This window comes from Falco punctatus, assembly GCF_963210335.1.
Source record: "Falco punctatus genome assembly, chromosome: 4".
NCBI lineage: Eukaryota > Metazoa > Chordata > Aves > Falconiformes > Falconidae > Falco > Falco punctatus.
Genome location: NC_137583.1, coordinates 38,740,494 through 38,754,763, shown reverse-complemented (window position 1 = coordinate 38,754,763; position 14,270 = coordinate 38,740,494). Strand labels below are relative to the sequence as shown.

Sequence of the window (14,270 nt, the reverse complement as noted above, 5' to 3'; positions counted from 1 at the left end):
CCCACCAGCCCCACAGCGCCCCATTCCGCTGCCAAGCCAGGGGGGTCCCCAAAACTGTGCTGGTGGCTGTCCCTGCCGGCCCCCTGCCTGTGTGTGCAGGGGAGGGGGTGTCCCGGGGGAAGCCGTGGCCCCCATCTGGGGGGACATGGTGCCGGTGGCCCGCAGGGAAGCCAGGCGGGGAACATCGAGCCACCCCAGTGTCACCGCACATCCCCACCAGGGCCAGCACCGCCATGGGGGGCTTCGCAGTCACACACAACCCCGTCCCGCTTTCACACACACACACACACACCCCCCCAAGATGCAGCTCAGCCCGTTGGTAGGTTTGGGGGGAGCAGAGACAGCGGGGTCTCCTCCCCCCCCGACCGTTTTGGGGGGAAAAACCTCAAAAAAGGGAAAACATGATGGAAAAGTGGCGGCGGCCCTGCGGCCACTAGCCCAGGGAGGAGGGGGGCACCGCCGGGGGGACAGCAGCTCCCCCCCCCCAATAAACCCACGGGTGGGGTGTGATTGCAGGCACCTGCGTGGGTCAGTGGTGCCCCCCGCGTCTGCCCCCATTTGGGGGGGGCTGTTGGGGGCACAGTTGCTGCATCTCCCCCCCCAAAAAAAAACCCACACGGGTGGGGTGTGGCTTCGCCCAACCGCGTGGGACAGTGCCGCGCCCCCCCACACGTGTCACCCCCCTTTTGTGGGAGGGGTGTCAGGGACACAGCAGTGGGGGGGGTGTCCCCCCAAAAAATAACCCACAGGGGGATGTAACCCCGGCCAACGGTGTGGGACAGCGCTGCCCCCCCCGTGTCCCCCCTCTGGCGGCGGGGACACCCCAGCTGCGCTCCCCCCCGCCGACCACCCGCGGGGGGGGCGTGCCGCGGCCACCCGCTGGGCCGGTGCCCCCCCGCGGGCCCCGGGGAGGGAGATCCCCCCCCGGTGAGGGCTGCAGCATCCGGGCCGGCCCCGCCACATCCTGCCGCCGGAAGGAGCCGCGGCCCCGGCGCCCCGGGACAACCCCCCCGGGGGTGACGTCATGCGGAGGCCCCCGCCAGGCGTGACGCCAGCCGCGCTCTGTGACGTCACGCGGCGGGCGGGCGGGCGGTACCGCTCCTGCGGGGAGGGGGATCCCCCCCACCCCGGTGTACCCCGCCACCCGTAGTCCCCCGTGCGGGGCGGGGGGGGGCGCTCTGGTGGGCGCCGCCCCCCGCTTCCTGCGCCGCCACCGCGGGGGTCCCCCCCCGCCCCGCCACGTCCCCGAGGGGGGGACAGGGACACACCCGGGGGGGCCTCGGCTCTGCCGCAGCGCCCCAGTGACCTTGCGCGGGGGGGAGCGCGCGCGCGGGGGGGGGGGTGTCCCCGCGTGTCCGCGCGCGTCCCCGTCCCGTCCCCCCCACGGGGCGGGGCTCCCCCCGGTGCCCCCCGGTGCCCCCCGCGGCGGGGAGGGGCCGGGCCCCGGCCCCCGCCCAGCTCCCGCCCGCAGCCGGGGCCGGGCCGGTCGGTGCGGGGCGGCCATAAATCACGGCGGGCAGAGCCCCCGCCCCGCCGCCGCCCTCCGCCGCCGCCGCCCGGGGGGACCGGGGAGGGGGGGGGCGCAGAGCCCCGCCGCCGCCGCCCCCGCCCCCAGCCCCTGCAGATGTGGCGGAGCGGCCCGGCGGCCCGGCAGCGGGGGGGCCCGCTCCGCCAAGCCCCGCTCCCCGCCCCGCTCCCCGCCCGCCGCCGGCGCTGAGCCCCCGCCGCAGGTACGATCGCGCACCGGGGACCGGCGCTTTGTCGCGCCGCCGCGCCCGGGGTGGGGGAGAGAAGGAGGATGAGGATGCTGCCACCGCGGGGGGCGGGTGAACAACAGCCTCCTTGGGAAGCCCCTTCCCCGCCCCGCGGGGGCCCCTGCCCGGGGGGTGCGGGGGGGGTCCCTTGGCTCGGCACCTGCAGCCCCCCCGCCGCGGGCAGCGTGGAGGGGGCGCGCACGGACGTGGCCCCGCTGCAGCCCCGGGGCGCAGGAGGGGAGTGGGGGGGGGCGGCGGGGGCGAGGGGCTCCCCGGGGGGTACGCGGGGTGGGTGGGGGAAGAGGACCCCCAGCACTGCCCAGTGGGTGCCAGGGGGGTGCCTGTCACCCGCGGGTCCCCCGCGCCCGGGGCCGGTGTCCTGACCTTGGCCGTGGGGCGGGGGCTGCGGCGGGACGTGCTCGGTGGCTCTGCCCGGCTGCGGCCACCCCCGGGGACCCACCGGTGTGTCCCCACCGGGCGGGGAGGGCAAAGGGGGGGGGGCTTCGGCCGGGGGCCACTGCTCACCCCCTGGTGCCCGTCATGGGGGGCTGCCGGCCCTCGGGGGACCGAGGCGTGGGGTGGCAGAGCCCAGGCTGCGCTGGCACGGACGGGGCTTGGGGACTCGGCTGGGGTGACCCCCTCCCTGAGGTGCCAGCAGCGGGGGCCAAGGGCTGCCACAGCTTGTCCCCAGGCGCTGCTGCAGGGGCTCATCCCCTGCCCCGCCTGGAGAAACCCCTCTGCAAGTGGCCACCTCCCCTTCCCCGCACCTTTGTGTCACCCTGCTGTTACCACGTCCCCGTAATCCGGGGTCCCTGTGTGTCCCCCAGCCCTGTGCTGCTGCCGCGCCCCGGGGTCCAATCTGCTGGGTGACGGGGGACCAGCCTGGCTCCTGTCCCTGCATGGCCCGGCTGCATCCCCAGGCAGAGGTGGCAGGGTGTGTGCTGCTGGTGGCCCTGCCGCGGGGCTGTCCCACGGGGGGAGCGGGCTGGCCTCAGCCCCCCACCGGGATCCCCACAGCTGCCACGCACCCAGGAAGGGGGGACCACGGTACCAGCTTGGCTCAGGGGCCAGGGCCATGGCCACTCCTGGGGACAGTTACCAGCCTGGGTGTCATGGGGTGGTGGGTGCTGGGGGGTTGGTGACAAGCCAGAACCACCAGCAGGATGTGGCCCCCTGGGCTCCACTGAGGGGTAGCAGTGGTAGTGCTGCCCACAGTGGGACAAGGTAGGCGAGTGGGTCCCACAGTGGCCCATCTCCTCCTGCCACCATCTGTGGGCACGGTGACCGGGGCAGCAGCGGCGGCACAGAGCCTGGCAGTGGGGCTGGGTTCTGCCAACCCACCCACACCACCCCGGCATGGCGGGGGGGGGCTCCCAGGGCTGCCCGACCTTTGCGGCGGTGCCAGCATGCCGCTGCCAGCCCTGCCAAGTGCCACCACGGCGAGGGGGGGGGGGGGCGAGCTCTGCCTGCCCACAGTGCTGGCACTGCGCCTGGGGTCACCGTCGCCCCTGGGGTGGCGCAGGCCTGGCCTTGGCATCCCTTGCCATCGCCAAGCCCACCGTGCCGCCGGGAAGTCTCTGCCCCGCAGCCCCCCCCAGTTCCCGTGCTATTCCTGGTGGGTTTTGTGCCGCAGCTGGGGCTGTGGGGTGGGGGCTGTGGGGGGTGACAACGCGGCCATGCCAGCAGCGGGGTGGCCCGGAGACCTGGCACCCCGCCAGCCGCACTGGGGTCACCCCGGGTCCCCCAGCCGTGCTGGGTAGCCGGGGGGTCTCGGGGGACCTCAGCTCAGCTGGGGGTGGGTGGAGGGGTGTCCCCCAATGCCTAGGCTCTGTCCTAGTGGCCCCCGCCTGGACTGGGAAGCCCCTGGGTCCAGTGCCGCGTTGGACTGGTTTGAACTGGTGCGGTGTGGGGGGGGCTTGCTGGGCGGCCGGAGGGGAAGCCGGGCTGGCAGCGCCTGGCGCGGGCAGGAGAGGCCGGGGGGGGGGGGAGCAGGGGCCCCACGCGGGGGCCGCAGGTGCCGGGGCGGGCAGCCAGGCCACCGTGGGGGCTCGTCCCCGCGCCCCCCGCCCGGCGCGGCCCCCCCCGCCCGAGCGGGGCCGGTTCCCAGGAGCCCCGGCGGCCGCGTGGTTTGGCAGCCGCCTGCCCGCCCGCCCGCGGCCGCGCCGGGAGCCATGGCGTCAGCGGCTGGAGGCCCCTTCCCACCCGCCCCGCCCGGCCGGCCTGCGCCCCCGCCTGCGCCGCCACCCCCTGGACGCAGGACCCTAGGGATGTGGGGACAGGGCCACCCTGGGGCAACCGGCCCCGATGCCTGGTCCAGCCCCCTGCGTGGCCCCCACCTTTGGGGGGCTGCCAGAGCGCTGTCCTGCTTGCGTGGGTGGGGGTCCCGCCCCAGCCCCCCGGCTGTGGGGTCCTGCCCCCGTCCCTCTGTCCTCAAGCTGTGCCACCCGGCTGTGGGGCACGTGGCGGGTGGCCAGAGCCTCAGAGCCATGGGGGGGCTCTGGGTGGGGACACCCTGTGGGGCAGGTCCGGCTGTGGGTACAGGGTGAGGACCCCCGGTGGGCTGGGACCCTGCTGTGGGGCAGCCCCCATGGCTGTGGGCACACAGGAGGGTGGCTCTGCCACAGGGCATGGGACCCTGCTATGGGGCAGGCCCCACAGCTGTGGGAGGAGGTGGAGGCTCAGCCAGGGGACCCTCCCCCCCATTGGAGAGGAGGGACCCCCACTATGGGGCAGGCCCCATGGCCACTGGGGGGGGGCTTAGGGATATAGCCCCCCTGCAGTGCAGGGGAGCCTGCTATGGGGCACCATGGGAACTTGGGACAGGGGTCCCCCAATGGGGCCAGCCCCATGGGCAGGCTGGGGGCACCGATGCCGTAGGGGGGTGCAGGCGGGGGGTCCCCTGCCCCGCCAGCCAGGCCCCCAGCCCCCCGCAGCTCCTCCGCATTCCTCAGCGTCTGAGCTGGGCTGGACCCCCGCCAGCGCAGGGGGGCCCCACCGGCAGGGCGGGGGCCGGGCCCCCCGGGGTGGGGTGGGGATGGGGGGGCCCCCACTGCCACGTGTACTGGGTGCGCAGTGCCCCCCAGCGTGGCCCCTCGGCTGCCCCCACCCTGCCCTGGGCAATGCGGGTGGCTGGGGGCGGCCCACAGGCAGGGGACCGGGTCGATGCTGGTGGCTCAGGCTGGGGCGCTCACTCCTGCGCTGAGCTGCCCGTTCTCGGCTGCTGCCGCACGTGTGGCCGCTGAGCCGAGGTGGGGGGCGATCAGTAGGGACACAGGGTGGGTTGGTGCCGTGGAGCTGTCACCCTGGGGACAGTGGCACTAGGGGGGGTCAGGGTCCCCCTTTATGCCCTGGGAAGTGGGGGGTGCTTGCAGGCTGCACCCTTGCTGACTGTGCCGTGCCATGCCACGCTGTGCCATGCTGCACTGTGCCGCACCACACTGTGCCACACAGTGCCATGCCGTGCCACGCCGTGCCGTGCCACACCGTGCCATGCCAGGCCGTGCCGCGCCATGCGGCAGGCAGCCCCTGCCCGGCCCCGGCAGGCAGCAGCGTTGGCCGGCGGGGAAGGGGCCCCGGCGGGGGAGGAAGCTCTGCCGCCTCCGGGGCTGGGGCCAGCGGGCTCGGCCGCCCGGGTCACTGCCGGGCTGGTGGCCGCCACCGCCCGCCCCTGCCGCTGGGAAAGGCCTGGCTGGGGCAGGCCCGTGGGGATGGACGGATGGACGCCGGGGGTGCAGAACGGGGACACCGCAGCTCCGGGGCCGCCGGTGCCCAGGAGACTTGGCAGTCCTTGGCGAGGTTTGGTCATCGGCCAAGGGGCTGCGCCGGCCCCGGGGATGGCGACGCAGGGAGGACGCTATGGGGACACCGAGGGGCCGCTGGGGGCCCCCCAGTGCCTTGCCCTGCCCTTTGCCCGCTGCAGGAGGGGGCCGCAGCAGGGTGGTCGGAAGGGACGGCACAGTCCCCATGCCAGCACCACAGTCACCAGCGCCTGCTCGGCCTCCGGCCCAGAGCAGAGATGGACATCGCCATGGGGCTGGGATGGGGCGATGCTTCAAGTGGCACCAGTGCCCCCCGTCCCCACGGTGACCCCTGTGTGTCCCCCGCAGCACCCGCCCTGGCACCATGCATTCGTTGGAGGAGCCACTGGACCTCAAGCTGAGCATCTCCAAGCTGCGAGCGGCCCGGGAGAAGCGGGGTCCCCCTGGTCTCCGACCCCGCGCTCCCCAGCGCCCAGACACCCCGCCGGCCGGGGATGGCCGAGGGGGGAGCCGGGGGGGTCGCCGGGCCATGCCGGCCTCGCCATCCCCTGGTCTTCTGGCGCATTCCAGGCTGGTGGAGGCACAGGACGGGCGCTTTTCCACAGCGCCGGTGGTGGACCTCAGCCTCTCGCCCCGCTCTGGTGGGGAGTCTCCGGCTGGCAGCACCTCGCTCTCCCCCGAGCGCCAGGGCAGCGGGGACCTGCCCGGCCCCCTCACCCCCCACGTAAGTACGGCTGTGCCCCCCACCCTGTGAGGTGTCCCCAGCAATGGGGACTGTGCCTGGGACTGCTCCTGACCTTGGCAGCGTGCCCGGTGCTGCTGGTGACGCAGCCCCCCTACCGCCGTGTGTACATACGCTTTGGGGCCAGTGTCCTGTCTGGCCCCCTCTATGCCCCTCGACCCCAGTGGCATCCCCAGGGTGGTTCCTGAGGGGGAGCTATGGGTGGTTCTGGGGTCTCTGGGGGTCTCTATCCATCCCCCACCACCCCCTCCCCTCCGTCTCTGTTCCAGGATTTCCAGTCCCTGCGCTACATCGATGGCCTCCCCAGCTCCTTCCAGTTCTTCCTGCCTCTGGGGGCAGGAGGGGCCCTGCATCTGCCCCCCACCGCCTTCCTGCCCCCCAGCAAGGAGAAGCGCCTCCCCCCCGAGCTGCCTCTGCCCAAGCAGCTTGTCTGCCGCTGGTCCAAGGTCAGCGGGGGGGGCAGGGGGGGCTGTGCAGAAGTTTTGTGGGGCTGGGGATCATGATGGGGGGCTTGGAGACAGCACAGGGGCATTGCAAGGGTTGGGAGGGGGGGAAGTGGGGGGTCCCACACAGCGGCATTTTGGGGCTGGAGAAGGGATGCAGGGTTGGAAGGCCATGGCAGAGCTCTGGGGCTGGGGGGGGCGGAATGTGGGGGTGATGTGGAGCTGGGGATTTGATGTAGGGGTGGGGTTGTCCAGATGCTTTATGGGGGTGGGGATAAAGGGCTGGCATGGGGGCACGCAGGGGCATGTGGGGCTAGAAGGCCATGGCAGAGCTTTATGGGGCTGGTGGGGGGGCTGTGTGAGGCTGGAGGGGACAAGCAGGGACAGTTTGGGGCTGGAGGGGGGGCGATGGGAAGCTGGGGGCTGTGCAGAGATGCTGGGGGGTGACACGGGGCTGGGGGGCATCATTCAAAGGGCTGTTTCCATGTCCCCAGATGCTGGTGCTGCTGCGCATGGGATACGGGTGGGAGCTGGGGGGGTGAGAGGCAGGGGCTGGCCCTGGTGGGTGTCCTGGCCCCCCCTGGTGCTCCTCCCACCAGGTCACCTCACCCCCGGCCTCCTGCCCACAGTGCAACCAGTTCTTTGATCTCCTGCAAGACCTGGTGGACCACGTCAACGACTTCCATGTCAAACCTGAGAAGGACGCGGGCTACTGCTGCCACTGGGAGGGCTGCGCCCGCCACGGCAGGGGCTTCAACGCCAGGTGGGCAGGGGGGCTCCGGGCACCGGGAGGGGGCTGCTCTGAATCGCCATGGGGAGACAGGAGCCCAGCACTGGGGGCGGTGCAGGGGGAGGTCTCCATCCATCCATCCAGCCAGCCAGCCCTCTGGCTGCAAGGTCCTGGGGGCCTGGATGACCACGCTGGATGTCCCTGTCCCCCCCCTCATAGCCAGGGCATGGGGACAAGGAGATGTGCTAGGGCTCCAGGACTGACCCTCCCCTGGGATGTCCCCCCAACGCTGGCAGGTACAAGATGCTGATCCACATCCGGACACACACCAACGAGAAGCCACATCGCTGTCCCACCTGCAACAAGAGCTTCTCGCGCCTGGAGAACCTGAAAATCCACAACCGCTCTCACACAGGTCAGCGCAGGCCGCCATGCTTGTCTGGGGGAGCAGGGAGGCTTGGGGCGGGGGGGGGGACACAGGGGACCCAGCAGGGCTGGCTGTGCCCTCTGGCAGACCTGGTGATGTGCTGTCCTGCAGGCGAGAAGCCCTACCTCTGCCCCTACGAAGGCTGCAACAAGCGTTACTCCAACTCCAGTGACCGCTTCAAGCACACCCGCACCCACTACGTGGAGAAGCCCTACTCCTGCAAGATGCCGGGCTGCCACAAGCGCTACACCGACCCCAGCTCCCTCCGCAAGCATATCAAAGCCCATGGCCATTTTGTCTCCCCCGAGCACCCGGAGATGCTCAAGGTCCACCCGGCTCCCAAAACGCCCCTGGGCTCAGCAGAGGTGCCCTACGTTAACGGGGCGCAGCTCGTGATCCCCAACCCCGCCGCCCTCTTCGCTCCGCCGGGGCTGCCGGCGTTGCCCATCCCTTTGGTGCCGGCACCGCTCGACCTCAGCGCCTTGGGCTGCGGGGCTGCGGGCGCCCTGCCCGCTCCGCCGGGCCCTGTCCTGCCGCTCAACGGCGGCCCCTTGAACTTGGCCAAGAGCCCGCTGCTGCCCTCGCCCTTCGCAGCGGGGCTGGGGCTGCCCATCATGTCGCTGCTGGCCAGCGGGGGCAAGGCCGAGGGGGAGAAGGGCAGCGGGGCTGAGGGGCGGCCGCCCAGGGCGGGCAAGGGGCCGGAGAGTCGGAAGGAGAGGGGCGAAAGGACGGAGCTGGGGCGGCCGCGGGCCCCCCCCGAGAGCCTGGCGCTGCTGCCGGGGGCCGTGCTCGACCTCTCGGCTGGAGTCGGTGCGGGGGGAAGCCCCGAGGCGCTGCCCCCCGGCTGGGTGCTCATCCCCCCCAGCTCCCTGCTGCTCAAACCCGCCGCCGTGAATTGAGGGGTCCGACGATGCCCACGGCCAGCCACTGGCTGGCGGGCAGATCCCGCTCCCTAGGGATGAGGGGGGGTCTCACCCCCTCCTCCCCTCCACAGCCCCCCCCAGCCCCGGTGGGGCCTTGTTCGTGCTTTTAACCATCACGAAAGAAGAACAGACTCTTCTGAGAAAAGCAATAATCCCTCGGTGGCCGGAGCCAGCTGCAACCCCGTGCCAGGGGTGGCCCTGGGGCAGGTGGGGGGGTACAAGGCGGGGGTTCCCCCTGCACCCCCCTGGCCTGGGCAGCTGGATACGCCGCTATTTATTTCTTGACCAGCCCCCTGCTCTGCCAGGGTCCCGCTTGGGCTCATCTGCTGCCACTGACTTGGCGTCTCCCTGCCCGAGGCCTTGGCACCGCCAGTGGCGGTGTAGGGGGGCCACAGCCCCCAGCCTCCCACCACGCAGACAGAGGGGTGACAGCTCGGGGACCAACCACTCCCACAGCCCTGAGCTGTGCCTGGCTGTGCCATCCAATCCTGCCTGGCTGGCACAGCCCCAGGCAGCGCCGTGGCCACTGCACCTCTGTGCCAGGCCCAGCTGGCTGGGCACACGCCGGCCCGGTGCCCAACTGCATCCCTCCCGCTCTGCGGCCACCCTCATCCCCTGCTGCCTCCCCGGCCCTCCCCGTGACAAGGCACACAGCCGCGTGTGCTGCTCGCCGTGCCGGCTCCGCGCCGGGGCAGAGCCACCCTGTTTAGCTACGTTCATACCTAACCACGTACCGTGAGCGCATGCGGGCAGCGGGCAGTGCGGGCAGGACTCCAGGCACCAGCGGAGCTGCTGCCGGTGGTGCGTTGGCACCAGCTGGCAGGGCACCTGCTCCTCCGGACATGCTGAAGTGATGTTTCCAGGTGAGCCCCCCCAGGCCACAGGGCAGCGTTGGGGCAGGCAGGATGCTGCTGCCATGCCAGGAGTGGGCAGCATGCTCAGCACCTCTCCCAGCACGTGCAGGGGGGGTCCCCGTGTACCTCCTGCTGCCGAGCAGGACCCCCAGCCCATGGCTTTCTCCAAACCAGGGCAGTGGGGCCCTCCCCGGTCCTTCTCCCTCCCCGCTGGAAGGAGCCCCCAGCTGCGCATGCCCTGCGGGGAGCAGGTCTCCCTGCCCTCACCCTCCTCGGGCTGGGGCGCAGCGGCTGCCCGGCGCTGCCACAGCCCCGGCATGGCCGCGGGTCATCGACCAGGCCGCCCCGGCCAGTGTACGTCTCCTCGCTCCTTTGTTGGTTTGTTGTTGCACATTCCAGGACATCAGTATTTTAACGGTCTCGAAGTGCCTTTCTATCGTAGTTTCTGGGTTGTTTTTATTTTCCTCCTGTTGGGCTCCATCGCTGTTAGCATAGCGTTTAAGGACTGCAGAAGTAAGAGATAAGCTAACGACTATAACACTATATTCGTCCAGGGGAGAGGAAGTTTATTAAGAAAACAATAAAGTGAAGTTGAAGTAAGTTCCTGTTTCAGTCCGCGACTGGCAGTGGTGGCGAGGAGCCCATGGTGGGGACAGAGGGGTGCTGGAGATGATGGGTGCGACCTTGGGGGCATGGCCAGCTCTACCAAACGTCATGGTGGGTCCCCGCTCTCCCAGTCACGCAGCCTCAGTGCCAGTGAAGCCCTGCCAGGGTCTGCAGGCCAAGCCGCGGGTGGGGGCAGCCACAGTGTCCCCCCGCAGCCCCTCAGCCCGACCCAGCAGCTGTCCCGGCTGCCTGCCGTGGTGGGAGAAGGGTAACGGCACTCCCATGGTACAGAGCCAGAGGCCAAGAGCATCTGAACCTGCCAAGAAAATAGCTTCTGCAGCCTCCCCGCGTGCCATTTGAGCCCTGGCAGCCCTCGGTGCCTTGGGGACACCCCTTCTTCCCCAGCTGCCTCCCTCCTCCTCCTACCCAGAGCAAACTCCAGCCCCTCACAGGGGCTGATCCCCACTGGAGCAGTGGGCAGAGGCGGGCAAGTCCCCTCTCCCCAGAGCACAGAGCAACCAGGCCAGGTGCTGGGGGACATGGCATTTATTGGCTACCTATAAGTTAAGGGTGAGGGACATGGGGTGCAGGGTGGCAGGAGTCACGTCTCAGCCTTCCACCCCTTCTCCTTCTCGTCCTTGGCCTGGATGCGGAGCTCCTCATCCAGTCGCTCCTTGGCTCTCACCACCTGAGGGACACGGAGGGACCGGGTGACGCGGAGGGATGGGGCTGCCCCCACCCCTCCCACCCTTGCCCGAGGTGACACTCAGGCTCTGCCTCCTCCAAATCCCAGGCAGGGGAAGGTGCTGGGGGCCAGTGCTTTCTCACCTTCGACTGCAGGTAGAAGGAGCCGCCCACCGACTTATCATTCACCTTGAACAAGTGGTCGTAGTTCTGCCAAAGAGAAGCTCCCCATCAGATTTACCTCCTCCACCCTCCCTGGCCTGAACCCCGGTGGCCTCCCACTCTTTGCGGTGGTGCTGGACGTGACAAGCATGACCTTGGGGACATGGCTGGCTCTGCCCAACCCCCCAGTGGGTCCCCACACTTCTGGTCAGGCATCTCTGGGGAGACCACATCCCCTTCCTTGAGCAGCACTGCCAGGCAAACGCAGGGGCCATGCCTGGCAAGCTGCTAATGCCCGCAGGCTGCCAGCCTGCTTCTCCAGCTAGGGTAAGGAAACCTCAAACTGGGATTAACTGGGCCCAGGACAGCGCATACACTTCCTGCAGGGACCAGTCGTCACCCCCATGCCAGGCAGCAGCTGTGGGGAGGGCAGGACCCTGCCAGCACCATCCCTTCCCAGCTCTGAAGGACCCTCTACCTTCTGGATCTCCTCTGGGTTGAGGTTTGAGACATTGAGGATCTGCTGAGCTTCCTGGAGGCTGATGCCAATGATCCTGGAGGCGGCAGCGGACTGGGGCCTCTCCGAGCGCCCTCGCGCGTCTGCTGCTGCTCGGCTCGCTGCCCGAAGACACCGAGGGTGTGAGTCCCCGCAGCGCTGCACCCCCCGGGGACCCCCAGGCCTTGGGCAGGGGCCAGGCATCAAAGCCTGTGAGCTCTGAGGTGCTCAGATCCCAGTTTCACTCCTCTGCCCTCCTCACGTTGCTTCCAGCCCACGGGGGTCACCTGCAGAGGTCCCCGGTGCTGGGGAGGTGGCAGGAACTCGGGGGGGCACCTGTCTGCTGTCAGTGCCCACAGCGAGCTCTGCTGTTCGCAGGCAGGGCTGGGGCTACCATGTCCAAGAGGACCATCCCGCTGCGCGCTTTGGGGCTGCTGGGATGTCCTGGAGCCAGGCAGTGGTGCCGGCTCCATACCAGTGCCTGGGCCCAGCTGCTAGGAGCCTGGGACGAGCTGAAATGCCACTAGGCTGGCAGCAGGACATGGGTGCTGACCGTCACCCTGCGACAAGCCAGGCAAGGGCCCCCTCCAGGCATAGCCCCGGGGCCGGGAGCGGTGGGGTGCCCGGGGAAGGCAGGGGACACTCTGCACGCGGAGTGGCATCCCCGTGCCAGGGCCGGCAGCGCGGCTCCTACCTGCGAACTCCTGGCGCAGCGCCCGCATGAAGGCCCGTCCGACCACCTGGGCCCCCACCAGAATGATCTGCGCCAGGTACTTGGCCTGCGGGGACACCCTGCTGTCACCCCGCTGTCACAGCCGCCCCGGGCCCTGCCCCCAGCCCTGGCAAAGCCCTGTCACCTCCCCTCGGGCTCTGCGCCGCCCCGGCCCGGTCCCCCCTCCTCGTCCCCTGTCCCCCGGGGCCCGGCCCTGCCCCTCCCCGGTGCTGTCACGCCGTGGCTCGGCGCAGCCCCGGCCCGGTCCCCCCTCCCCAGGCCCTGTACCCCCAGAACCGGCGTCCTCGCCCCGCCCCGGGCCCCAGGCCCCTCCCCGAGCCCTGTCCCTCCACCCTCGGGCCTCGTCCCGGTGCCGCCGCCTCCCCCGTCCCCTCTCACCATGTCCCTGCCGCCGCTTCCGCCCCCCGCGGTCACGGGGTCAGAGAGCGAAGGTCGCGGCGGCCACCGAGACGGCGGCGGCGGCGCAGAGCGGCCACACCGGCCCTCCCTCGGCGGGCACCGCGCCCCCTGGCGGCCGCGCCGAGCGGGAGGGCCCGGCGGGCCCGGCGCTGCGCCTGCGCAATGGGCTGCCGCATCCGGGCGGCGGGCGAGGCTCGGCTCGCGGCCTGTTGCCGTCCCCTCCCGGTCCCGTGTACGTGTCCCCGGCACCGGCCCGCAATCACGGCAGGACACGGCTGCTGGTGCAGCGGCTTTAATAGCGGGGCCTGCCCGCGTCGGGCCCGGGGCTGCTGCCTGGCCTGGTGCAGCGCCTGGGCCTAGGCCTTGCTGCACCTCCCCTCAGCTGGGTCGGCCCTGCGGCTGCTGCTCCTGCTCCTGCTCCTCCTCTTCATCCTCCCCGCCGAGCCCGGGCGGGTGCGGAGGCCCGGCCTAGTCCTGTGAGAAGCCCGGTGCAGGTGAGGGGCATGGCCGGAGTGACCCCAGAGGTCATGTGTGTCGTGTCCCCCCCCCACACCTACCCACTCATCCTCGTCCACCCCCTCGAAGGAGTCCTGGGGCAGTGGGTCATCCCGGTTGCCCAGCCGGGCCACCATGGCGCTCAGGAGCTGCAGGGAGGCAGGGCAGCGCCATGGGGCCGGGGGCATTTCCCCTGGCCCAGGCCCCCAGCAGGGTGGCCCCGGGGTGCCCCAGCACCCACCTCCTCCTTCTTCTGCTCGTCAGACTTCTCCTCCAGGTACACGGACGCAGGGACGAACTTCCGTGCCGGAGCCTCTTTTGGTGCCTCACTCACTGGGAGAGCAGTGTTGCCATAGGGCAGGAGGGCTTTGCCCCACGGCTGACCCACACACCCATCTTTGTGGGCCTGGGGTCCTTACCCTGTGCCCCTGCACCCACCTGGCATCATGTTGGCCGGCCGCAGGCTGGCATGGCGCTGCTGCCCGTCCTGCCCTGCCAGCCAGGCGCTGCTGCTGAGGGCCGGCTCCCACCAGACACGGGTCGGTGGGTAGATATCATCCTGGAAATACTCCTTCTGCAGGGGCAAGGGCCACTGAGGAGGGGTCCCCTGCTTCCTATCCCTCCCTCCAAAACATGGCTGGGCCCTGCCACCCACCTTGACGCGTGGCACATGGAAAGCCACCGGCTCCAGAGTGCTCTGCCCAAGGCGCAGCGCTCGGGCGAACTCCACCTCCCGCACCTCACACACCGTTTTGGGCAGGAAGACAAAGCCCTGATGGGGCAGAAGCATGAGCAGGGCCTGCCACGGGTCTGGAAGCACAGGCAGAGGGGTCAGGGACAGGCAGCACGGCCCTGGAGGAGCCCCCCTTTACCTTGTGGGGTTCATTGGTGGTGAAGCTGTTGCACTCGAGGAAATAGGGGGGCTCAGGTGTCACCTCGTAGAGGAAGACTCTGGTGTCACCCTGGGGATGAAGTGAGATGGCGGCTGGCAGTGGGGTGCATAGAGGGTCCCTCCGCACTGTTGGGGTGCTGTAGGCAGGTAGCCCCCTGGTTTTTTTGGGGGG

General features: G+C 70.8%; 3 protein-coding genes across 4 annotated transcripts in view; 1 reads left to right on the top strand and 2 right to left on the bottom strand.

The window, feature by feature from the left end:
• The first annotated feature begins 1,323 nt into the window (after positions 1–1,323).
• On the top strand, positions 1,324–10,231 carry GLIS2 (GLIS family zinc finger 2). Its single transcript, XM_080383551.1, has 6 exons — positions 1,324–1,730; positions 5,861–6,236; positions 6,524–6,700; positions 7,327–7,460; positions 7,724–7,842; positions 7,966–10,231. Exons 2-6 carry the CDS (start codon positions 5,877–5,879, stop codon positions 8,751–8,753), a joined length of 1,578 nt encoding a protein of 525 aa, XP_080239677.1. The 5' UTR covers positions 1,324–1,730; positions 5,861–5,876; the 3' UTR covers positions 8,754–10,231.
• On the bottom strand, positions 10,181–12,823 carry PAM16 (presequence translocase associated motor 16). Of its 2 annotated transcripts, XM_080383584.1 has the most exons (6): positions 12,691–12,823; positions 12,274–12,358; positions 11,562–11,701; positions 11,066–11,131; positions 10,795–10,925; positions 10,181–10,553 (listed from the first exon to the last, which is right to left on the bottom strand). In XM_080383584.1, exons 1-5 carry the CDS (start codon positions 12,691–12,693, stop codon positions 10,839–10,841), a joined length of 381 nt encoding a protein of 126 aa, XP_080239710.1. In that variant the 5' UTR covers positions 12,694–12,823; the 3' UTR covers positions 10,181–10,553; positions 10,795–10,838. The 2 variants fall into 2 exon arrangements, with proteins under 2 accessions (XP_080239710.1, XP_080239709.1); XM_080383583.1 differs by having other exon boundaries at positions 10,181–10,925.
• Positions 12,824–12,987: 164 nt separating this feature from the next.
• LOC308062272 (coronin-7-like) overlaps positions 12,988–14,270 on the bottom strand; it is a 38,615-nt gene continuing 37,332 nt past the window's right edge. Inside the window, exons 23-28 of the mRNA XM_080383511.1 lie at positions 14,079–14,168; positions 13,862–13,978; positions 13,645–13,780; positions 13,448–13,539; positions 13,269–13,355; positions 12,988–13,185 (exon numbers count right to left, since the gene is read on the bottom strand). Of these exons, the coding sequence (XP_080239637.1) occupies positions 13,180–13,185; positions 13,269–13,355; positions 13,448–13,539; positions 13,645–13,780; positions 13,862–13,978; positions 14,079–14,168 (528 nt within the window). The 3' untranslated portion in view covers positions 12,988–13,179. The remainder of the gene's footprint in view (positions 13,186–13,268; positions 13,356–13,447; positions 13,540–13,644; positions 13,781–13,861; positions 13,979–14,078; positions 14,169–14,270) is intronic.

Excerpts from the sequence above, each read along its gene's own strand:
- GLIS2 (XM_080383551.1), top strand. The coding sequence starts at position 5,877 with ATGCATTCGTTGGAGGAGCCACTGGACCTCAAGCTGAGCATCTCCAAG. Across the intron at positions 6,237-6,523 it reads CCGGCCCCCTCACCCCCCAC|GATTTCCAGTCCCTGCGCTA; the intron begins GTAAGTACGGCT and ends TCTCTGTTCCAG. Across the intron at positions 6,701-7,326 it reads TTGTCTGCCGCTGGTCCAAG|TGCAACCAGTTCTTTGATCT; the intron begins GTCAGCGGGGGG and ends TCCTGCCCACAG.
- PAM16 (XM_080383583.1), bottom strand. Across the intron at positions 11,702-12,273 it reads GCTGCGCCAGGAGTTCGCAG|CGAGCCGAGCAGCAGCAGAC; the intron begins GTAGGAGCCGCG and ends GTCTTCGGGCAG. Across the intron at positions 10,926-11,065 it reads CCTTCTACCTGCAGTCGAAG|GTGGTGAGAGCCAAGGAGCG; the intron begins GTGAGAAAGCAC and ends CGTGTCCCTCAG.